The 24,816-nt window shown below is 51.0% G+C and overlaps 1 protein-coding gene across 7 annotated transcripts in view; it reads right to left on the bottom strand.

Annotated features, from left to right (window-relative positions):
• Positions 1–24,816, bottom strand: part of TOM1L2 (target of myb1 like 2 membrane trafficking protein) — a 124,935-nt gene that overhangs the window by 37,088 nt on the left and 63,031 nt on the right. For all 7 annotated transcript variants that reach the window (XM_036278395.1, XM_036278399.1, XM_036278397.1 and 4 more), the window contains exons 2-4: positions 19,698–19,782; positions 12,951–13,029; positions 2,542–2,691 (exon numbers count right to left, since the gene is read on the bottom strand). In XM_036278395.1, coding sequence (XP_036134288.1) covers positions 2,542–2,691; positions 12,951–13,029; positions 19,698–19,782 — 314 coding nt within the window. The remainder of the gene's footprint in view (positions 1–2,541; positions 2,692–12,950; positions 13,030–19,697; positions 19,783–24,816) is intronic.

Here is a 24,816-nt window from a genome sequence, read left to right as displayed (position 1 = left end):
CGTCCCTGGCAGCCAGCAGGGGGCGTCCTCAGGCGTGGGTGTGGCCACTGTGCTGCTCCGGACTGATGATCTCAGACTCGGGGCTGGGAGCAGAAGGGCAGGAGTGCAGCCCCAATGTTACATAAGGAGGTAGAAGCCCAGAGAAGTTGAAATACCAGCCAAAGTGAGACAGCGGGAAGAAGCAGTGTGGGAGGAGGTGGTGACTGATGGGAAAGCTTTGCAGGGCAGGGCAGGTGTGCCAGGCTGGTGTCTCCAGGGAGAACCAGACTGCAGAGAAGTGTGGATCATGACCCCTGCCATGGCCATACCTGCTGGGCCACAAGAGGTCCTCTCTCCAGGTCTGACTCCAGAGAGACCTCACCTGTGGCCCTGCACAGTTTAGGCTGGGTGCCTCCCATTTTGCAAGAAAAAGCCACTATTCATATTCTTGACATCAAATACTGGGGCTGTTGAGGCAAGGGAGCATGCTGGGGACAGCCCAGAATGAGGAGGTTTAGGGGGCACAGGTGGGGGTGAGAGGGTAGGGGGTGAGATGATTTGCACCTCTTGTGAGTGTGTGTATGTGAGAGAGAGAGAGACTGGGCTGGTGTGCAGAATGAAGGGACAGGGACAATCTAAGGACGCATGTCACCGGGCTCTGCTGTCACCCACACTCCTCCCTTAGAGTATCAGCAAACTGCATTCATTCATTCATTAAGAAAGACAACAAGGGCTCTGGCCTCTTGGCTCAGGGGTGAGAGCGGCCTGTGCACCGAGGGTTGCAGGTTCGATCCCTGCCCCTGGTAGGGCACGTGCAGGAGGCAACCAATTGATGTCTCTCAAAGTGATGTTTCTCTCTCTACCCTCTCCCTCCTCCCTTCCACTCTCTCTAAAAATCAACGGGGAAAAGATCCTCTGGTGAAGATTAGCAAAAGAAAAAGAACAAGAACAATGTGCTGAATGTATTGAACACCTGCTCAACACAGTCAGCTGCTCGAGCCCCTGGGGATGACTGTCCGGGTTCTAGGGAGCTCGGAGTGAGAGTGACGGAGACGTTAGCACAGAGGTGCCTGAAGACCAGTAGAGAGGGTGTACTGTGCACTGCAGACCAGATGGGGGAGCGTCTGAGTGCCGGAGGGTTCAGGCCCAGACACAGGTGAGAAGGACAGAGCCGGCAGATTCCCTGGCTCAGGCCCCTCTTCCGTCTGGTGCCACCACTACCACCAAAGTCTAGCCCCTGGATCACACCCCCTCCTGACTTCTTAGCCTACTCCACCCCTGGGCTGGTCTCCTCTCCTCCCGGCTCCTGCTGACCCTTCTCGTCCCTGCACTACACCACCACCCACACCTTGGGTGTGCTTGTTGAGTACGGGCCCTTCACTCTGTCACCAGGGTGCACTGGCTGAACCCAGGTCTGACTGCACAGCCAGCTCGGAAACACCTCGTGGCTCCCCGCTGCCTCTAGGACAAAGCACCAACTCCTCAGGGTACGCGTGGCCCATCCATCAGCCCTGGCCATCTTTCTGGGCTTCTCTCCTGGCCCCACACGTTCTTCATTGCAGTCTACTCTCCGTGTGACGGTTTTAAAACATCCTCTTCTCTTGAAGAGGTACAGCTCAATTCCCAGACTTCCGAGGCTGGGCCTGATGACTCCCTTCTAGCAAATAGACTGACCAGAAAGATGGGGTGTGACTTCTGAGACCCTTCCCATCGGGAACTGCAGCATCTTCCTCACGCTCTCTCGGATTCCCTGCTCTGGGGAAAACCAGCTGCCAGGTGGCAAGGACACTAGGAGGGCCCCATGGCAAGAAACTCAGGCCCCCTTCCAAGGGTCAGCCAGGAAGTAAGGACTCCCGCCCGCAGCCACGTGGGCTGGCCGCCTGGGGTGGCTCCTCCAGCCCCAGCCAAGCCTTCAGAGGAGGCCATCCCGGTCAGCATCACTGCAACCTCATGAGTAAGCCAGAACCACCTGGCTACGCTTCTCCTGAATTCCTGCCCCACAGAAACTAGGAGATGATAAACATTGATTGTTTTAAGCTGCTAAATCTTGGGATAATGTGTCACAGAGCAATGAATAATGAATACATTCCCAACGTGCCAACGGCCTCTTCGGCGCGTCTGGGCCTTTGCACAGGCTGTTCTGTTTGCTGTGATGCTTCTGGCACGCTGACCTTCCCACCCAGCTCCTTGCCATCCTCCAGGGTCCAGCAGAAATGCCATCTCCTCAGTGAACCCCTCCTGAACACCACCTGCCCAACACCCCACCTGCCCCGGAGCTGGCGCCACCCTAGTCTACACACCTCCTGCTCCACACATCCCTGACGGCTGAGTCCTGTCAGGGCCCACCCGCCCTTGAGGGCAGCAGAGGGCGAGGCACCCAGGAAACTTCAGTGAAGCCTCTGTCAACGGCGGGACAGCCACCGTTTCGGGTTTCGTTCCAGTGGGATGAGTATAAGAGGGAAGTATCTTGCAACAAATATCTAAACCCAGAAGTCTCCATTCTTTCTCCACCTGATGGCAGGCATGCGGCCCACGGAGGAGCAGCCCGTCGCAGCGCCCTACCTGGACCAGAGCGAGCACCTTGTCCTGCACGATGGTGGGAGGGCTGTTCTTGGGGGAGATGATTTTGACCAGAACACTGTCGATGAAATCTCGGTTGGCCACGAGGACGTGGAAGCGGTGGCCGCAGTTCTTCACACACGTCTCCAGCACCTGCGGGAGGGAAGGAAGAGGTGACAACCTGGGGGCCTGAGGAGCTTCGGGGACTGAGCACAGCAGCTCAGTGTCCAGCCCTTCCCTTCTCCCGGATCATCTGCCCCACAATCTCCTCTAGGGTCGGCATCTTCACTCTCCAAAGCAGTCGTGCCGCAGGGTGAGGGCAGCCCTTGCACAAAAATCAATTAGTTGTTAATGTAGACATCAGCTTCGCAGGAAAGGACTGAGTAGTCTCTTAAAATTAGCATTTTAATTCCTCTCTCTGGGCTTGTGGGTGTGAGGCACTAGCCAGTGGGACATGTGCTCTGTCATAGAGAAGACTGCTGTGGCAGCCTGAATTAGCCAGCACACTATCAGCCCTGGTATGTGAGGAAGCACACATGCATGCACACGCACACACACACATGCACACATGCACGCACACCTCTCACACACCATACAACCCTGATCCTGCCAATGAAATGGAAAATGACAAAGGAATGTCCACCCTTAATGAATGGTCTGTGACCTCAGCTGCCAGGAGGCCTTCAGGCCCACATGCACTCCAAACCCCGCCCACCCTCCATGTCTGGAAAGAGCAGGCACGCAGACCTTAGCCACACAGACAAGCACAGGCGCGTGCGGGCTCCAGCCATATGGCTGTGTGGGCTTGACTCTCCGCTGCACCGCTTTCTTCCTGAGGCCCAGGACAAATCTGTCTGGCCTCGGTTTCCTAATCTGCCCAGTGGGTGCAGGAGACCCCTCACAGGACCGGGTGAGGGCGACATGGAGTGTGTCTGAAGCACCTAGCAGTGCTGCAAGCTATGGCAACAGATTACACTGCAAAGGCTGCGCGACACTCGGCACGGGACGGCTTCGCAGCCCCCCAGGACCAGAGCCAGGCCCCTGGACTCAGAAGTATCAGCTAGAGGGTCTCTGCAGCCCTGAGACAGTTGTCTGAACATCCTAGCTCTCCGGAAACAAACCCGTGCAGTCACCTGACCCTGCCTAGGTCAGCATCCCCCATGTCACGGGTGCCAGCTTTCTCGTTCCCTTGTGTGGCCTTTCCAACAGCCCTGTGAGGTGGGGACTAGCCCAGTGTAGAGAAGAAGACACTGTGGCTGGACAGGAGGCCGGAGCTGGCCGGTCCCCGGCCTGCAGCCCTGCACCGGTGGGAGCCGCGCCTTCTCCCTACGCCTGCCCCAACGGCGGCTCCGGGCCCCATATGGCCTGCCGAGGAGACCGAAGCTCAGCATCCTGGGCCGAGGAGAGTTCCTCAGTCACGGGGCGCTCTCTCTTGCAGCCTCTGCTCATGCTGGACTCCAGGAGACCACGAGGTGGCCAGCATTCCCTCTCACAGTGACCTTGGGGGCTGCCCAGAGGAACTGCAGGAGGTCTCCCTGACCTCAAGGAACCTTCAGTGCCCTTCCTTCTCGGATCTTCTGAAGGTGTCCCCTAACTTTCCCACACAGGCGGTGGGCTGCTGAGGCCAAGGCAAGTGGCAGAAAGCAGGGGTTATTTCACGAGGCGCAGGAGGGGAAACGGGAGACAGAGTGGTGGAAGGAACCTGGAAAAAGACGGGCAGGGACGCTGAGGTGGCAGAGCAGGGCCGCTGAGGGCCAGGATGCGCTCCATCTAGCACAGGCTGGCGTTCTCCTAGACAGCAGACACAGTCAGGCCCTCCGGGGCTCAGACACACGGGCTTGGACATGCCTGCGCAGAGGTGGCCTGTGCTACCTGGCATCCCCAAAGCCTAGCAGAGTAGGAGACGCGGCCGTCTCCCCTGGCAGCAAGGACCACGCCGCCAGGGGGGCCCAGCGATGCACGGCAAGCCACTCTGCCAGAGGCCCTTGGCAAGCTCTGCCCCATGGGCTGTATGTCATGAAACACACAGCAGCAGCTCTAGAATCAGCCAAAGCCCACAGAGGAAGCAGAAGGTGCCTCTGAGCAGTCAGAAGCAGATGTTCCGGTCCGTACACGAAGGCCCACTCAGAGAGCCCTTAGGACCTCTGACTAACTCCTGTCTGGGGCAGATATGAACAGTACATGCACGGATATGGAGTGAGGAGAGGCCCACCGGAGCAGGGAACTGAGCGCAGTGGGCTGACATGCACCAGATGAGGGCCTTGGTGCAGGGATCTCATCAGTCTCCCAAGGGCATCGCTGGATTTGCAGCAACAACCTGATCACTAAAATTAAAATATTAAAATTTAAAAATATACGTAGGAATACCTTTAATTGAGGAGGTAAAAGACACACAGGCATAAAAACAAACACAAGCCAACGGATTCGCATCAGGAGCCCAGGAGGAAACCCACACACATACAGTCAGGTAACATTTGACAAGGGAGCCACGAAGACTCGCTGGGGAAAAGGACAACCTGATCAGTGTGCTGGGAAAACTGGATATACACATAGAAGAATGAAACTGAACCCCTAACCACTCACAAACATTAACTCAAAGGGGACGAAGCACTTACTTGTAAGACCCCAAACCATAGAACGACGGAAAGAAAACAGAGGAGAAGCTCCTTGACACTGATCTTGGCAAAGATGTTTGGATATGACACCAAAAGCAGAGGCAACACAACCAAGAACAAACACGTGGGACTACATCAAACTAAAAGGTTCTCATGACAGAAGAAACAAGCAGGAAGATGGAGAGGAGCCCACAGAATGGGAGAACCTACTTACAAACACCAGATAAGGAGTAAACAGAAAACACACAGAAGAAACTTATACAATGTAATAGCAAAAATAACTCCACAAATTCTGTTTAAAAATAGGGAAAGGATTTAAATAGACATTTCCCAACGGAAATAGACATAATGGAAAACAGGTATATGAAAAGATGCTCGACATCACTAATCATGAGAAATGCCGATCAAAACCACAATGATATCACCTCACACCTGCTAGAATGGCTGTAATAAAAAAGACAAGAGACGATGTTGGTGACGATGCAGAAAAGAGAACCTTTGTGCACTTTGGTGGGAATGCAAATGGGTGCGGCTATTACAGAAAACAATATGGAGATCCCTCAAAGAATTAAAAATAGAACTAGCATATAATCCAGAGTCTACTTTCGGGTATTTATCTGAAGAAAATGAAAACACTAACTTGAAAAGATATCTGCACACCATGTTCACTGCAGCATTCTCCACAGTGGCCAAGTCATGGAGACAACCTAAGTGTCCACTGATGCATAAAGAAAATGTGGTTAGGCCCTGGCCGGTTTGGCTCAGCGGTTGGAGCGTCGGCCTGTGGTACAGAGAGATCCGGGTTCGGTTCCCGCTAAGGGCACGTACCTCGGTTGCGGTTTGTCCCCGGCCCTGGTTGGTCGTGCGGGTGGCGGCCACTCGATGTGTCCCTTCACATCAATGTTTCTCTCTTTCTCTCTTCCTCTCTCTCCCTCCCGCTCTATCTGAACAAAAAAAATGGAAAAGTGTCCTTGGGTGAGGATAAAAAAAAAAAAAAAGAAAAAAAAAAGAAAATGTGGTTAGCCCGGCTGGTGTAGCTCAATTATTGAGCATCGACCCATGCACCAAGAGGTCGCTGGTTTGATTCCCGGTTAGGGCACAGGCCCAGGTTGTGGGCCCGATCCCCAGTGGGGGGCATGCAGGAGGCGGCCAGTCGATGTTCTCTCTCATCAATGTTTCTATCTCTCTCCCTTTCCCTCTAAAAGAGAAGAAGAAGAAGAAGAAGAGGAGGAGGAGGAGGAGGAGGAGGAGGAGGGGAGGAGGAGGAGGAGGAGGAGGAGGAGGAGGAGGAGGAGGAGGAGGAGGAGGAGGAGGAGGGAGGAGGAGGAGGAGGAGGAAACGTGGTTGGTACTATACACAATAAAACAGTACTCAGCCATAAAAAGGAAAGAAATCTTCTCTTTTGCGACATGGACAGACCTGGAGGTCATTATGCTAAGTGAAATGGTCAGCTAGAGAAAAACAAATACTGTATGTTCTCACTTATATGCAAATATAAAAAAGCTGAACTTGTAGAAAGAGAGTAGAGCGGTGGTCACCAAGGGCTAGGGAGAGGAGAGATGTTCATCAAAGGGTACAGACTCCCACCTATAACATGAGTACGTTCTGGGAATCTAATGTATACTATAGTTAACAATACTCTAGTATGTATTTGAAAGTTGTTAAGAAAGTAGATCTTAAATGCTATCAACACACACACACACACACACACACACACACACACGGGGAGGGAATGAGGTATTAACTAACATGGTGGTAATCATTTTGCAATATATATGTGTAGCAAATTACCACAGTGCACACCTTCCACTTACATGTGTTAGATGTCCATAACATTTCAATAAAGCTGGGAACAAAGTAATTCTAAATGAGACCTGACCTTCAGGAAAGGTTAAACGATGCTCAGCCTGCCCTGCTGCAGGAAGAAAATAAAGGCAGAGACTCTCAGAAAGACTCCCAACAGAGTGGTTGCCGTGAAACTGGGCACACAAAGGATGCAGCTTAGATAACAGGGAAATGTCCCGACATGTTACTTCATTCCCTGGTGATTTTAGTTACCAAAAACAATTCATTTTGGGCAAGCTCTGGATTTAATGAATGTCATGGCTCAAATTCTGAGAAAAAAACAGAAGCTTTCAATGTATTTCTCGATGGTGTTTTCTCCTGTATCATTCAAATCCCAATTCCCTGGCAGAGAGAATGCGCCTAAAGTCTTGAGTTTTCACTTGGGCAAAAAGTCTGAACAGGTTCTCTGTCTTAGAAGGAGACATGTTATAGCAGTTTGGGATAAATAACAAATTATTCAAACCTACAGAAAAGCCCAGCACTGAACTGTTGCAGCTTCCATGACAAGAATTCACTGTAGGTTATCTCCAGTCAAGAGGGCGGCCAGGGAAACGTGGTTCTGGGAACCTCCCACAACCACATCAAAATGACAACCACAGAACCACCACCATTCAGAATGGCCCAACATCCAGCTGAACAGAAGTTCTACAAACAAGGATGTAAAGAAGCAGCCACGAGACCAAAGTCCTATAACTGAGGAGATAAAACAGCAGCCATACCAAGACGGTGGGGGAGTCGATAGGCAGAACGGGCATGTCCACCCCAACTCAAAGGTCCACCCTGAGGAGCCAGGAGTCCCAGTCCCACACGAGGCCCCAGCCCAGGGCTCCAGTGCTGGGAAGAGAAGCTCCCACAGCTTCTGGCTATAAAAACCAGCAGAGGCTGTGGCTGAGGGAGACAGGGGCTTCTGGGGTCCCAGGTGCTCCTCTTAGAGCTGTGCACAGACTCCTCAGACCCCCCCCCCCTCAGCTCTAGCACAAGGGCAGGAGCTCAAAAGGCACAGGGGACACCCTGGCAGGAACTGGATTATTGGCATCGGGGAGAGAGCGGAAGGGGCAGCTCTCTCCCAATCAGAAGCGCTGGTAGAGGCCACTATTCCTGGACTGGGCCTGTCCCCAGGAGAGGGCAGGTGGGTGCCATTTCTGAGTCTTCGCCAACATGGCTCCCCCTGTGCTGCCAGCCCTGGTGATCCCCTGAGAACTGGGCCCACCCAACTTTTGCACCCACCCCAACTGCCCTCCCTACAAGCCCTTTCAGCAGTGTCTCGGCTCCTGCTGGCAACTTTCCCAAAACCTCTCCGACAAGCAGCATTGGCTTCTGTGTACCCCATTCCTATGCTAGGTGGCCCCAGGCCGGGCACCAGCGGCAGCCACTCTGATTCACAGATCAGAGTGAAGATCCGGGCATGTCCGAGCCATCTGAAGATCACTTTGTAGCTCACGGGGGTGGCCTCGGGCAGGTCACAGGTGGCGGCTGGCCCTCCCAGAAGGTGGCTGCATGCTCAGAGGCCCCAGAGCCACAGTAGCAGTGGACAGCTTCAGATCACATGGAAGCACCACCCAACCACTTCCACAAGTGATGCACTCCAGGGGTGGACTCAGTGAGCACCTGAGTCTCGCTGACGTGAGTTCTGCTCCATGGGGCCAGCCCCTGCGCTGCTGATTCTTGGTTATGGTCGCAGCCGGTCCTCATAGCCAACTGGCCTGGGGGGGGGTCAATCCCTCCTACCGACAGGCCAACAGCAATCAAGGCTCAACTGTAACAGAAGGAGGCACCTGGTGCACCCAGCTCAGGTGAGTGGGGAGGCTATGCCACCGGGCCCTACCAAACACCTGCCACATCATAAGGCCACTCTACCAGTTCTGGAGATGTGATCACTCTACTTAATACATAGAACCAAACACAGGGAGGTGGCCAAAATGAGACAAAGGAACATGTCCCAAATGAAAGAACAGGACACAACTCCAGTGAAGGAACTAAACAAAATGGAGGCAAGCAGTCTACCAGATGCAGAGTTCAAAACAATGGCTGTAAGGAAAATGAACTTAGGGAAAAAGTAGAGGAACTTAGTGAGAACTTCGACGAAGAGATATAAAACATAAAAATGGAGGTAGAAGACATGAGAAAGGACCAGTCAGAAATGATGAATTACATAACCGAAATGAAGACTATGCTAGAAGGAATCGACAGTAGATTAGATGAAGCACAGGACTGAATCAGTGATTTGGAACATAAGGTAGCAGAAAGAACCTAAATAGAACAGGAAAAGAAAACTGAATCCCGCTCAGTGGTTGAGCATCCACCCATGCACCAAGGGGTCGCCAGTTCTATTCCTGGTCAGGACACATGCCCAGGATGTGGGCCCGATCCCCAGTGTGAGGCATGCAGGAGGCAGCCAGTTGATGTTCTCTCTCATTGATGTTTCTCTCTCTCTGAAATCAATAAAGAAGAAGAAAAAAGAAAATTGAATCCCAAAAAATACGTATAGTTTAAAGGGCTTCTGGGACATCAGATATACCAACATTCACAAGATAGGAGTACCAGAAGGAGGAGAGAGAGAGCAAGGAATTGAAAATCTATTAAGAAAAATAATGACCAAAAATCTCCTTAACTTGGTGAAGGAAAAAAAACAACAAGTCCAGGAAGCAGAGTCCCAAACAAGATGAACTGAAAGAGGCCTACATCAACACACACACACATCATAATTAAAATGCCAAAGGTTAAAAGGCAAATAGAGAATCTTAAAAACAGTAAGAGCCCTGGTTGGTTTGGCTCAGCGGTTAGAGTATCCGCCTGCAGACCAAAGAGTCACGGGTTTGATTCCGGTCAAGGGCACATACCCCAGTTGTGGTTCAATCCCCAACCCTGGTGGGGTTGTGCAGGAGGCAGTCGATGTGTCTCTCTCACATCAATGTTTTTTTCTCTCTCTCTCCCTCCCTCCCACTCTGTCTGAAAATAAATGGGAAAATATCCTCAGGTGAGGATTTAAAAACAAAAAAAGAACAAATAAAAGCAGCAAGAGAAAAGCAGTTAGTAACCTACAAGGGAGCTCCCACAAGACTGTCAGTTTATTTCTTTTTTCATTTTTAATCTTCATTAGAGGATATTTTTCCATTGATTTTTAGATAATGTGAGAGGGAGAGGGGGGGAGAGAGAGAGAGAGAGAAAGAGAGAGAGACACACATCAATGAGAGAGACACATCGATTGGTTGCCTCCCGCATGGCCCCAACCGGGGCTGAGTATTGAACCCGCAATCATGGGCCAATGCTCTAACCATGGAGCCAAACCAGACAGGGCTGTCAACTTACTTCTAAACAGAAACTGTGCAGGCCAGAAGAGATTGGCACAAAATATTTAAAGGGATAAAAAGCAAGGACCTACAACTAAGATTTCTATACCTAGCAAAACTATCATTTAGAATCAAAGAACATCATAAAGGGCTTCCCAGAGAAGAAAAAGCTAAATTTCATCACCACCAAACCAGTATTATAGGAAATGTTAAAAGGTCTTCTTTAAGAGGAAGGAGAAATACCCTGGCTGGTTTGGCGCAGTGGTTAGAGTGTTGGCCCACAGACCAGAGAATCCCGGGTTCGGTTCCTGCTAAGGGCACATGCCTCAGTTGCAGTTTGTCCCCGGCCCCAGTTGGGGTCGTGTGGGTGGCGACCAGTCGATGTGTCTCTCTCACATCGATGTTTCTCTCTCTCTCTTCCTCTCTTTCTCCCTCCTGCTCTGTCTACAGATAAATGCAAAAATGTCCTTGGGTGAGATTGAAAAAAAGAAGAAGAAGGGGAAAAAAGATAAAAAATATGAATCCTAAATGAATCAATACATATCTAGCAACAATTACTTTATATGCCCCAATCAAAAGACATACAGTGGCTGAACAGATAACAAGACCCTTACATAAGCTGTTGACAAGAGACTAACTTCAGATTAAAAGATACACACAGACTGAAAGAAATGGGATGGAAAGGGATATTTCATGAAAATAGAAACAAACAAACAATAAAAAACTGAGGTAGCAACACAACAGACAACATAGACTTTAAAACAAAAGCTATACCAAGAGACAAAGAAGGACCCAGAAATTTCACTTCTGGGTATTTACAAGAAGAAACTCAAAACACAAAATCGAAAAAGACTTATACATCCATATGTTACTTGCAGCATTATTTGTAAAAGCCAAGATATGGAGGCAAGCTAAGAGTCTGTCAACAGATAAATGAATAAAGAAGTGGTTTATATGTACGATGGAATGTGACTCAGCCATAAAGGAGAATGAAAGCTTTCAACAACATGAATGGACCTAGAGGGTACTGTGCTGAGTGAAATGAGTCAGACAGAGAAAGACAAATGCCAGATGATTTCACTTCTGTGTGGAATCTAAAAAACAAAATAAATGAACAAGCAGAACAGAAACAGACTCATAGATACAGAGAACATTTTGATAGTCGCCAGATTGGAGGGAGGGTTGGGGGATGGGTGAAAAAGATGAAGGAATTGAGGCGTCCAGAGTGTTAATTACAAAATAGTCACAGGGATATAAAGTACAGCACTAGGAATGTAGGCAATAATACTGTAGTGTGTCAGATGGGTATATGTATGGTGTCAAATGGATACTAGATTTATCAGTGTGATAACTTTTTAAGTTATATAAGTGTTTAATCACGGGGTTGTACACCTGAAACTAAAATAATATTGTATGTCAACTTTAATTTAAAAATAAAAATAAAATAATTTATGCCCTGGTCGACTTGGCTTACTGGTTAGAAAGTAAGCCTGTGGACCAAAGGGTCTTGGGTTAGCTTCCCAGTCAAGGACACATAACTGAGTTGCAGGTTCAGTCCCTGGCCGGACCAGGGCTGTGCTGGAGGCAACTGATTGATGTGTCTCTCTTGTGTCAATGTTTCTCTCTCTCCCTCCCTTCCTTCCACTCTCTCTAAAAATCAATGAAAAAAGACTGGCTGGTGTGGCTCAGTATTTGAGCGTCGACCCATGCACCAAGAGGTTGCTGGTTCAATTCCCAGTCAGGACACATGCCCAGGTTGTGGGCCTGATCCCCAGTAGGAGGTATGCAGGAAGCAGCCGATCAGTATTTTGCTCTCATTGATGTTTCTATCTATCTCTCCCTTCCTCTCTCTCTAAAAAACAAATAAACATTAAAAAATAATGATAAATAAATAAAAATCAATGAAAAAATATCCTTGGGTGAGGATTAACAACAAAAAGGAATCTATTCACTGTGGCCCAGACTTTGTCACATCTGAAAACTGTTAGCTTTTAAGACAGAGTAGCACCTGAAATTGTCCCTTTTAATTTTCTCACACTGTAAGGAAGGGCACAAACCAGGGTGTTCCTTCATGACAGGAGTCACCTGGCTGACCTTTCAAGGACCTCCCAGTGATGATCAGTGTTTTCCAGAACCCACGGCCGGGGGTCTCACTAGCTGTGCCGCCTGGGCAAACCCCTAGACCTCTCTGAGCCCATGTTTCATCCCCGTGAGGGGGATGATGAAACCTGTTGGGAAGGTTGTTGTGAACATCTGCAGTAACCTCTGAAAAGCTCAGCAGTGGGCAGGCACTGGGGTGGAAGTTGGCATCTTGCAGAGGACTTGGACCCGAGAAGCAGCTAGCCCAGGTCTCACGCAGACTGTGGCAGGAGACCCACACCCAGGCCTCTGGCTGCTCTGCTGTGGGCTTTGACCCAGTCAGTGCTGCCCATGCCTCGTCTCCTGCTGGTACACTCCACAGTGAAGTTCATGCCCCGTTTCAAAGAAGGTAGGGAAACCCACAGGTGCCACGGGAAGGCTCCACTGCACTCCGATGGCACACACCAGGCCCCACGGCACACCCCGGAGGCTGTGCTGAGCGGGCCGGGGAAGGCCCGTGAGTGTGGCAGTGTCAGGGCCCAGGTTCTCCCAGGTGCTTTCCACCATGGAGGGCGGCACTCACTGTTAATGCCAGCATCACCTCTCGGTAGTTCCGGTTCCCGTTCAGCCGCTTCTTCAGGGCTCGGATGGCATCCTTTGGCCTGGAGGAAAGCACATATCAAGATCCTTAAACATCATACTTCAAGATGCTATCCTACAGATTCACTGCCATTTTTGTGAATTAGCATATATACCAAGTTATTGGCTGTAACATGCTTGCAAATGTGTAAGATTTGGAAAAAACTAAACGTCTATCGATATGAAACAGGTTAAATTAAATCATGTTTATCCGCAAGAAGAACGGACAGTGTTCACACACCAATACGGAGCAAACGATTGCACGACCATCTGCAGAGCAGTACGTGAGGTATGCTACTGCTTGAGCTATCCCAGGACAACAGACACATCCACAGCACACGCCAGCATAGAGGACAGGACCCTTGGAAAGAGCCCCAGGAAGCTGGTGACTTGGGCTGCCCCTTAGGAAGGGACATGAGTGACAGAGGGACAGGGAGGTTTTTCACTGGATTGTCTATTTGCAGCTCTTTTGAATTTTGTATCACATGCAAGTATCTGTCCGAAACAAACCGCACCCACTGTTACACAGGTGCACTGAAGAAACCAGAGAGAGGGAGAGTGGCCAGGCCCTTGCTTAGGCCTGGATGTTCAGCTCCTCCCCAGTTCCACGGGACTACTTCCCCCAAGAAAGTCTTAATCTCCTCAAAACCTAAGGAATTGTGTGCTGGTAGGTGATGGATCTGCCGTGGATTCCCAAAGAGAACCTCAGAATTATAGGTAGTCCCCAGGTTACAAATGGGCCATGTTCAAAAGCTGACTTGGAAGCTATTTGGACTGTAAAACATTCTCTCTTAAGTCACTGTTACGGCTGGGAGTTAGAGTCCCCAGCCAGCCCCTAACAGCACCACAGGTACAGTGGTTGTGTTTTACATTATTTAATTTATCCTAAATCAGATTGAACAAAGGTGAGGACCTACGTGCCACCACCAGCATGAAACCCTGCTCGCTGATGCCCCCTCTGGGGAGCCCTAGTCCAGCAGTGGCCTGTCTTTCACTCTCACAAGTGGGCTGCAGCCTTTTGCAGGCTGACATCTCGATATGTCTGGTCTTTGCAAAGTTGAAGGTTGGTAAGCAGGAACCTCCTATTCCTACAGCTCCGATATATTTACGATCCGCTTAACCCACGAAAAAGTCCTTTCAAACGTGCATGACGAAGTTGGGAGGGAGGTGAAGGCCTGCTCGTCAGCCCACTGTAGACACAACACACAACGAGGCGAGGCTTCGAGAGGACACCTGGACACCGGAGCCCTATCCCAGTCCCAGCTGGAGGAACGGCTGCCCGCAGGGATTCTGGGCTCAAAATCCCAGGTCTGCAGGGACAAGGCTCTCAGGGGCACAGGGCCCTGGCCAAGCATGTCTGCAGTGTGGTGAGTCTCCACACAGGAGCGCTGATTCTACAAATGTGGGACTTGACAAGCTCTCGGCTTTGAGGACTGTCCGCGGACTGGAGCTGGTGAAGGCCGGCAGCTATGGCCAGGCGCACAGCCTGGTTTCCTCCCAAGGGCTCCGCCGAGCCACGGTTAGCCTGAGCCACGGCTGCCATCCCTCTCAGCCGAGTGTCCTTCCCCTCCTGTGAACGTCCATGCAGCAAAGAAACGGGAGCAGCCTGCGGGACTGCGAGCACGCGCAGCTCACGGGCACAGCGCAGAGCGCTCCGAGGGCGGGAGTGAGGCAGCGCGGGAAACCAGTCGGCAGGCTCCTGGGTTGCAGTTAAAATGAAAATTCCTCCTCAGGAAGTACTGCCTGAGAGTGACTGGGTGAGCACAAAAGCCAGTATTTATCTCTCTCCCTGGGGAAGAGCTTCAGAGAGAGGATCAAAGGCCTGTCAGAAGAACTGCAAAGTTTCCAGCAGCAGCTGCAGATCAGACAGTGAGGAGTTGGGAACAGGGAGAGAGAGGGAGAATCAAGAGCCCAGATGGAGTAGGAAGAATCAGGACGTAATGACAGGTGTAAGACCCCCAGTACCCTGGCAGCTTTGGAAGGGAAGGTCAGGCCCCTCGGGGCCGCCCCTAGGGCCTCAGATCAGGCCTCCGGCCATCTGCAGCCTTCCCAACGTCATCTCAGACCCAGGCTCGTAAGAGACCTTCTTTCCAGTCATACAGAACTCGCCGAGTCCTTGGGCTCTAGAACTGCCACTTCTGAAAGGCTTCCTCCTTATTCCTGGATGGAGGACATGCCTGCCCCCCCACCCTGAACACCCCATCCCCCTCACCCGAGCCCCACTCAGCTATTATCTCGCTCTCCGGCATGTACCCAGAGCTGCTCCTCCGGCCCCTCCTGCTTGGAGGCTGGAACAGAGCTTCAGAGAGCTGGAAAGTCCAGAGATGGGCATGAGCACGACCAGGTCAGCACGTCCTCATCAGAGCTGCCCATCAGAACCAGAGAGCACGTACCAACCAGGTGCCTGTGCCCTGGGTAGGTAGGACTGGGTGAGGCCTGGTAAACGGGGTCTAAAATATTCCCAGTCAGGCTGCTCAGCCAGGCACTCCCAGTTAATGACCAAGCACCCAGGACACAAGGGGCTGCCACACAGGACTCAGGTTGGAGTTGACCTTGACCCTGGACATTAGGCAGAAGCCCGAGGGGGGGGGGTTACCCACCAGGACCCCAGCCTCCCAGACGGAGAACTCTGAACAAACAAGAGGAGTGCACGCAGTGTTGGAGGCTGGAGCCAGGTCTTCCTGGACTTGTACCTGCCCTTTGCCCAGTGACCAAACCACTGTGGGACTCAGTTTCCCCAACATTAATTGGACTGTCCCTGCTGCCCAGGGCCGCTGGGTGGGCGCTGCATACACTGGCGCAACCCAGGGCTCAGCACGGGCCCAGCTCACGGTAGGTGCTCAGGGAACAGCAGAGGAGAGGGCCATAAACCCATGACATAGGCACTACTAGTATCCCACCTGTTACTGAGCAAACGGAGACCCGGAGAGACTGAGTAATTCACCAGGGTCACATGACAGGTGAGCGGAGGACAGAGGGCTCCTGCCCAGGCTGGTGGCTCCAGGCTCCAGGCCCCCGATCCTACAACGCTCTCCTCCCTACGTGCATGCACCGCCCCCCAGCCTGGGGTCCACCCACCCTCACTTGGTACCTGCCTCCACCTGGAGTCCCCTCCTCCCAGAAGCCTTCCTGCTGTGGCCCCAGCTGGCCAGCGCCACTGCAGCAGCCTCGCTCGCCCTGGAAGCTTGGACTCGGAGCACTTGTCACACTGTGTGATGGTTCTGCTCACATGAAGTTTAAATGTGACGACTGATTCAATAGAGGATATTATGAAATCCTGTAACGGGACTTGTCCAAGGGGCAGGGAAATGAGAGGCAGTGTAGGAAAGGACTAGGGAAGGGAGAGGCGTGGGGAGGGAACAGAAGGCACACAGGCCTGGAGCCCTGAAGCCGGGAGAAGTGGGCAGGGTCCCCACCGAAGCAGACGAAGCAGAGGTGTGGGGAGGGATTTTGGCAGTCCCCTGCCGGCAGAGGGAGCACAGGGAGTCCCGGGAGGCACTGGGTTCTCTCTGAGACATGCAGCACCAGGAGTGCGGGTCACTGCAGGAGGAAAGCGCACTGAGGGTTGTGACAGCAGCTGACCTGGCTGCCAGGCCTTGGCAGGAGGCTCGGTCCCCGAGGAATGAGCAGTCCCCCTTCGGACCCAGCTGTGTGCACCGCCCTCACAGCTGGGGAGCCTGCAACAGGGTCCAGGGCTGTGGACGATTCAAGGGCCTGAGAGACTGGTGGGGACCCCAGTGGAGTGGCAGAGGGGCCAGGTTGCCCCCAGGGTCTGAGCAGGGGAAGGCTCATTAGCAAGGGAGTGACTTCACGAGTTCTGTGTCTGAGAGCCCCTCTGCCACAGCAGGGGGGACAGGCAACAGAGCGAGGCAAAGGCAGATGCACCCAGGGCAGGTACAGCCCAGCTCTAGGATGACACAGGAAGAGGCTCCACAACCTGGCCTAACTCACCTTTCCAGCCTCTGTTGCAGACACCCCTCCTGCTTCTTCCCTGCACACCCAGGCCACCTACACCCAACCACGCGGCCCTTCCAGGCACCCTCAGCTTCTCCGCCTGCTGTTCCTGCGGCTCAGCCCAGAGCCCGCCCCTCCGGGAGGCACCCTACCAGCTCTCGAGTCTGCAGCAATGGGCACACCTCCCTGCCATAGCCCCCGGTCCTGCTCAGTGAGTGCCTCCAGCTGTGGGGCAGCTAGACAGACAAGGAAAGAAATCTGCAGTGGGTGTAAGGGAGAGAGGAGCCCAAGCGGCTCTGCAGGAAGACAGCAGTGTGAGCCCAGTGACTCCGGCACTAGCAGTGTGGTCCCCAACAATTTTGTGATTCCCGTCTGTGTACCAGACACCGAGCTGATCATCCATATTTCAATGTTTTTAATATGTTTTTATTGATTTTGTTTTTCAGAGAGAGAGAGAGAGAGATGGAAACATAGATATGAAAGAGAAACATCCATCGACTGCCTCCAGCACACCCCACCCTGGGGATCGAGCCCACAACCCGGGCATGTGGCCTGACCCGGAATCGAACTGGGACTTCTCAGCCCCTGGAACGACACTCCATCCGAAGAGCCACACCACCAGGCATGATCACCTACATCAGGCTGCAGAAACAGGTCACCTCTCACTTAAGACTCCCAAGCGCACATCTCCAAAACGGGCCACTGCCCCCACTCAGACCCCTCCGTGCCAGCACCCCAGCATTGCCCACAGGGGGCTGCGCCAGCAACTCAGTCGAGAGGGTTTTATCTGAGCTGCTGATCACTGCACCCCAGTCTTCTCCACCCCTGTTATCCTCAACTCCTCTCACTCCCATCGGCACATTTTATCGGTTCCCCCTTGTAAGTATATTCAGAATCAGATCGTTTCTCATTCCCTCCTCCAGGTCCTAGTCAAATCTGCCATCATCTGAGTCCCCTAACTGGTCTTTCCCTTTCTGCCCTTGGTCTCTTCCCAGCCAGGCCTCTCTGAACATGGTAACCAGAGTGATCTCTTTAAAACTAGAGTCAGGCCACACCCTTTCTCTGCTCATACCCTCCAAGGGATTCCCCTGCCACCTGAAGTCAGCCCGAGGCCCTGTGGTGCTGTGTTACCTGGACCGGACATCTCTGACCTCACCTCCCAACACCCTCTTCTTCGCTCACTCTGTTCCAGCCTCACTAGCCTCCTTGCTATTCTTAAAACACACCAGTCACCCTCTGTCCCAGGACTCCTGTGCTTGCTGTTTCCTCTGTTAGAAAGTTCTTCCCTGGTATAATCCTTACACCTTACCCTTTATTTCTTTCAAGTCTCTGGTCAATGCAACTACTTTTTTTTTTTTTGGTTAATCCTCATCTGAGAGAGAGAAACATTGACGTGAGAGAGACACTTCCATTGGTTGCCTCCCGCACGACCCCACCTAGGGCCAGGGATCAAACTTGCAACTCAAGTACATGCCCTTGACTGGAATTGAACCCTCGACCCTTAGGTCCTCGGGCTGACATTCTAACCTAACTGCTGAGCCATAGCGGCCAGGGCTGGTCAGTGCAACTTCTGTGAGGCTTCCCTTGATATTCCCTTTTAAATTGCTAATTCCTGGCCTTCTCCTTCCTTAGCTTCATTTCTCTCCATAGTCTTCTCACCAGCTGACCACGGTGTGTGTTCTAGTTATCTTGTTGGGACCTCCCACCGGGCCTGCCTGACCCCGAGGGGCAGGAGTCTGCCCTGGTCACTACTGTGTCCTCAGGACTTACGCAGGGCCTAACCCAAGGGCATCATCCCGCACAACCTGGTGGGTGAAAGCAGGGCCCACGGAAGAGGCTGGCCCCCAGGGCTGCGTGCGGCAGGGCCGCGCTGCAGGGCTGCCTGGTCCAGGCTGTCTCCCGCCAGTACGGAGACGGCTCATGATGACATGCGATGATGTGTTCCGTCGTCAGGGTGTGGACAGAGGGCCAGACACAGAGCACTTCGGAAGAAGTGTGACTAGAATGTGGCTGTGATATAGAGGAGGTAGACATGTCGTGCAAGATGTAACAACAGAAGACTCAGTAGCACTGGGACGCCAGAGGGGCGGCCTAGGCGCAGCCCGCCCACGGCAGAGACCCCAGACCGCAGGGAGGCGCTCTCTCTGGCTCCTGGGCCCCACCCAGCACATCTGCGGGGGAAGCCAGTGGACAGGAGGAGAGGTGGGCAGAGGCGATGGTCTGGCTGTACAGATCAACGACCACCGGGGACCAAGTGACCAAGCAACTGCATTTTCACTTGCAATGAAAAGCAGGCTATTAAAAGAGGTTGCCAGGGCTCTGACTCAGCACTGCCATCAGGAACAGGAGAGATAATGAAGAGCGTCAGCCTATTGCTCTGGCCAGTGTGGCTCAGCTGGTTGGAGCATTGTCCCATGCACCGGCAGGTCGAGGGTTTGATTCCCAGTCAGGGCACATACCTACGCTGTGCATTTGATCTGCGGTTGGGGAGTGCACAGGAGGCAACAGATGGATGTAGCTCTCTCACATCGATGTTTCTCACCTCTCTCCCCCCACACTCCTCTCTCTCTAAAATCAATTAAAAAAAAACAAAACAGTGTTAGCATATTAAATGCCAAGGCAAACAGACTAAAAACAAAACAAAAAGTAAAACACCCGACACCTTCAAGCCCTGACAGCCTTTGAGTGACACCCAGGGGCCGACAAGCTTCCAAGGAGGGGCGGAGGGCGCACGTACCCTTCTTCTGTCTCATTGATGATGTCACAGATCTCCATGTTTAACGTCCAGTCCTCGCTTTGCAGGGAGCCATCCGTTGCCTTTTCTGTGAAGTCAGAGAGAAAACTGGTTACATTTCTCCTGAACAAGGAGGCCCTGGCAGGAAGCAAGAAGGGCCCAGAACCACATCCCCCAAACCAATCGCCTGAGCCAAAAGTTCTGGGGTTCTGCGTTCACAAGAGAACACTCCGCATGAGAGAGAGAGAGATCTGGGCGGGGAGACCAATGTCATAACACTGTCCTTCATTCACCAAACTCCAGAATGAAAAGCTCATGATAGGCCTAAGCTATTAAAAGTCACCCAACACTCTCTGCTCCTCCCGTTCAATAGACAGCCGTGTCTTCCTGCACAGTGCCAGGTAAAAGCAGCCACAGCCCCGAGACACAGTGGCGGAGGTCGGAGTGGACAGATTTGGCCATATTGGCTGCGCCTGGTCACCAATGCTGCTTTTATCTCCGGCAAAGCAGATATTGTCACCATTAATGACCCCTTCATTGACCTCAACTACGTGATCTACATGTTCCAGTGTGATTCTTCTACTCATGGCAAGTTCAAAGGCGCAGTCAAGGCTGACAGCAGGGAGCCTGGCATCAACAGAAAGCCTGTCTCCATCTTCCAGGAGCAGTATCTCACCAACATCAAAGGCGGTGATGCTGGTGCTGAGTATGTTGGGGAGTCTACTGGTGTCTTCACTACATGGAGAAGACTAGGGCTCACTTGAAGGGTGGAGCCGAGAGGGTCATCCTCTCTGCCCTATGGATGTCCCCATGTTTGTGATGGGCGTGAACCATGACAACTCCCTCAAGACTGTCAGCAATGCCTCCTGCGCCACCAACAGCTCGGCCCCCCTGGCCAAGGTCATCCATAACAACTCTGGCATCGTGGAGGGACTCATGACCACAGTCCACGCCATCACTGCCACCCAGACCATGGATGGCCCCTCTGGGAAGCTGTGGCGTGATGGCTGAGGGGCTGCCCAGAACATCATCCCTGCTTCTCCTGGCGCTGCCAAGGCTGTGGGCAAGGTCATCCCTGAGCGGAAGGGAAGCTCACTGGCATGGCCTTCCATGTCCCCACCCCCGTGTGTTGGTTGGGGATCTGACCTGCTGCCTGAGAAAGCTGTCAAATATGCTGACATCGAGAAGGCGGTGCCACAGGTGTCAGAGGCCCCTTCAAGGGCGTCCTGGGCTGTGCTGAGGACCAGTCTGTCTCCTTCAACTTGAACAGTAACACCCACTTTTCCAGCTACAATGCTGGGGCTGGGGCTGCTCAGTGACCACACTGTCAAGCTCATTTCCTGGTACGGTAATGAATCCGACTACACAAAGGGCGGTGGACCTTCTGGTCTATGTGGCCTCTAAGGCCCCTGAACCACCAGCCCCAGCGACAGGAAGAGAGGCCCTCAGCTACCGAGATTCCTTAACTCCAAATCAATCCTCCAACACACTGAGAATCTCCTGACCTCCACAGTTTCCATCCCAGGCCCCCTGAAGAAGGGGAGGGGCTTAGGGAGCCGTAACTTGTCATACACCATCAATAAAGTTCACTGCGCCCAGCCAAAAGGAAAAATCTCCAACAGAGAGGTGTTAAGTTTACTACCCCACAGATTCTGGAGCCAAGCTACCTGGGTTTGGATACAGGCTCCACCACTTACTAGCTATGTGACTTGGGCAAATGACTTGATTTCCCTGTGCCCACTTTCCTCATTTATACACTAGTGGAAACGACAATGCCTACCCCACAGAGTTGTTAGGACGCTCAGTGGGCTAATGTACGTAAAGTCCTTGGAATAGAGCCTAACACAGAAACAGTACTATTAAGTAGTTGCTATTATAATTATTAAAAATCAACTTTAGTAAAAAACTGCATCTCAAATAAGAGGGAGATAGAGGGACCAACATTTCTTTAGGACACAGCTAGGATGTTGTTAGGAGCTTCCTGTACAGCATTTTACTTCATTCACAAAATGACTTCCTGACATTTAGTGGGAAGGGATAGTCTTTCCAACAGATGGTGCCTGGACAACGGGATACACACATACGAGGGAATGAAATTAGACCCTTATCTTATACCATAGACAAAACTGAACTCAAAATGGATAAAAATGTAAACCTACAAGCTAAAACTCTTAGAAGAAAACATACAAGAAAGCTTTGTAACATGGGATTTAACAATGATTTCATGAATATGATACCAAAAATACCGTCAACAAAAGAAAAAATAGATAAACTGGACTACATAAAAATAAAAAACTTTGCATCAAAGTATACACTCAACAGAGTAAAAAGGTAACCTGCAGATGTGAGAAAATATTTGTTAATCAAATATCTGATAGTTAATAACCAGAATATTTAAAGAACTCTTATAATTCAACAATTAAAAAAAAAAAAAAAAGTTGAAAAATGGGTAAAGAACCAGAACAGGCATTTCTCCAAAGAAGATAGTTCAATGGCCAACAAGCACATGAAAAAAAAAAAAAAGCTCAATATCATCAGGGACATGCAAATCAAAACCACAATGAACTACCACTTCACACCCATTCGGATGGCTGCTATAGAGAAAAAAAAGACAGAATGTCACAAGCACAGGCGAGGATGTGGAGAAACCAGAACCTTTACGCACTGTTGGTGGGAAAATGAAATGCAGTCGCTCATATGGAAAGTAATATTGCAGTTCCTTAAATAACTTAAAAAGAATTACCATATGATCCAGCAATTCCACTTCTGGGTATATACCCAGAAAAACTGCAGGCAGGGGCTCAGAGATATTTGTATACCAGATTCAGAGCAGCATCACTCACAACAGCCAAAAGGTGGAAGTAATCCAAATGTCCATCAATAAACAAAGCGATAAAGAAAATGTGGTCCATGCCCAGCTGGTATGGCTCAGTGGATGGAGCATCGTCCCATGGACTGAGAGGTCCTGGTTCAATTCCCAGTCAGGGCACATGCCCAGGTTTCAGGCTCGATCCCCAGTGGGGGGCATGCAGGAGGCAGATGATCGATGTTTCTCTTTCACATCGATGTTTCTATCTTTCTCTCCCTTCCTCTCTCTGTAAACAACCAATTTTTTAAAAATGTGATCCATCCATACAATGGCAGGAAATTCTGATACTTGCTAAGGACATAATGCTAAGTGAAATTAACCAAACAGAAAGGCACAAATACTGTATGATTCTGCTTACAATGAAGTCCCTAGAATAATCGAATTCATGAGACAGAAAGCAGAAGGGTAGATGCCATGGACTGGGGAGTTGTTAAAAAAGTAGAGTTTCAGTTTTGCAAGATGAACAAGTTTTGGAGATTGAACCACTTAAAAAAGGTTAAGATGGCAGATTTTATGTGTATTTTAACACAAAAAAAATTTAATAAAACAAAAAGACCTTCTACCCAGTCAGTGTGGCTCAGTAGATTGAGCATCATCCCATGGACTGAGAGGTACCGGTTCGATTCCCAGGTTTCAGGTTCGATCCCGGTAGGGGGCGTGCAGGAGGCAGCTGATCAATGTTTCTCTCTCTCCCTTCCTCTTTCTGAAAAAAAAAAACAAAACAAAAAACATATATTTTTTTAAAAAGACCTTCTTGGGGGATGGATGAGATGAACCAAAGAACTTATATGCACGTATACATAACCAATGGTCACAGACAACAATGCTGGGGGCAGGAATGGGGAGGAGGGTATCTAGGGAGGAAAAAAGAAGAAACATCTGTAACAAAAAGAAGTTAATAAAAATTGAAAGAAAAAAAAAAGACCTTCTAAGGTAAGCATTATTCCCTCCCACATTCACTCAATGCATTTATTTATTCATTTATTGATTTGAGAGCGAGAAAGACACTGATTTGTTGTTCCACTTGTTTATGAGCTACCAGGCCAGGGCTGCCCCTTCCACATTTAAAAAGGAGGAAATGAGCTTCAGAAAGGTTGGTACTTGGCCCGGATCACATAACTGAATTGAAAACTCAGAATCCCACTAATCGAATAGAATGCGCTGGCCCCGGGGACACATCATGGTACCGATAGTCCATCTCGGGACTGTCTCCGGAGCCTAGGCATTTGCCTGCTACGGCCCCACCTGCTAGCAGAGGCGGGTTCAGATACAAAGCTGCTCTGCCGCATCCCAGCACTACCATTTTAACAAAAGCTTCACACCATCCGCACTGACACTCAGTAAAACGGATGAGCGCTGCGCATGCTGGCGTGTCCCTGTTTTCCTAGATGCAGCCACGGAGAAGTGACGCTTGTTTCTTACATAACACACCAGGACGCACACATCCGAACAAAGGCTATACTTACACACAGGGACAACACACCCCAAAAATATTGCTATTGCGCAAAACAGCTGTGCGACAGCATTCATTCTATATTAATAGGCCTCGTTGCTTTAATTTTTTTCCCATTAATCCTCACTTGAGGACATTTTTTCCACTGATTTTTAAAAAATATATTTTCATTGATTTTTGGAGAGAGAGGAAGGGAGAGAGAGAAAAATATCGATGAGACAGAACATGGATTGGCCACCTCCTGCATGTCCCCCATGGGCAATCTGGCCCACAACCCAGGCATGTGCCCTGACCAGGAATCGAACAGGCGACCTCTTGGTGCATGGGTCGATGCTCAACTGCTAAGCCACACCAGCCGGACTCCCCTGATTTTTAGAGAGAGTGGATAGGAGGAAGAGAGAGAGACAAACATCAACGTGAGAGAGACACATCGATGGGCCGCCTCCTGCAAGACCCTGCCAGGGGCCAGGGATTGAACCTACAACCCAGGTATATTCCCTTGACCAGGATTTGAACCTGTGAACCTTCGGTGTGCAGGCCAATGCTCTGACTACTGAGCCACACCGGCCAGGGCTCATTTGAGTTTTGATTTTTACCAAGAAAGATACACCCCTAACTTTTCCACCCTCTTTACCCATCGCCATTGGCACCAAAGACGCTTTGCCCTGAAGCAGCAAATCCACCCCCGCATGCTGAGCTGCCATGCAAGTACCATGCAAGCAGTGGGCTGCACAGGGCGCTGGAAGGCTCCTAGCGCCTGCAGACGGTGCTGGTCTGGCAGGGACAGAGGCAGTATCTGA

This window comes from Molossus molossus, unplaced genomic scaffold, assembly GCF_014108415.1.
Source record: "Molossus molossus isolate mMolMol1 unplaced genomic scaffold, mMolMol1.p scaffold_m16_p_28, whole genome shotgun sequence".
In the NCBI taxonomy this organism is placed as follows: domain Eukaryota; kingdom Metazoa; phylum Chordata; class Mammalia; order Chiroptera; family Molossidae; genus Molossus; species Molossus molossus.
Note: the sequence above shows the minus strand (reverse complement) of the source record. Positions and strands in the feature narration are given on the sequence as shown.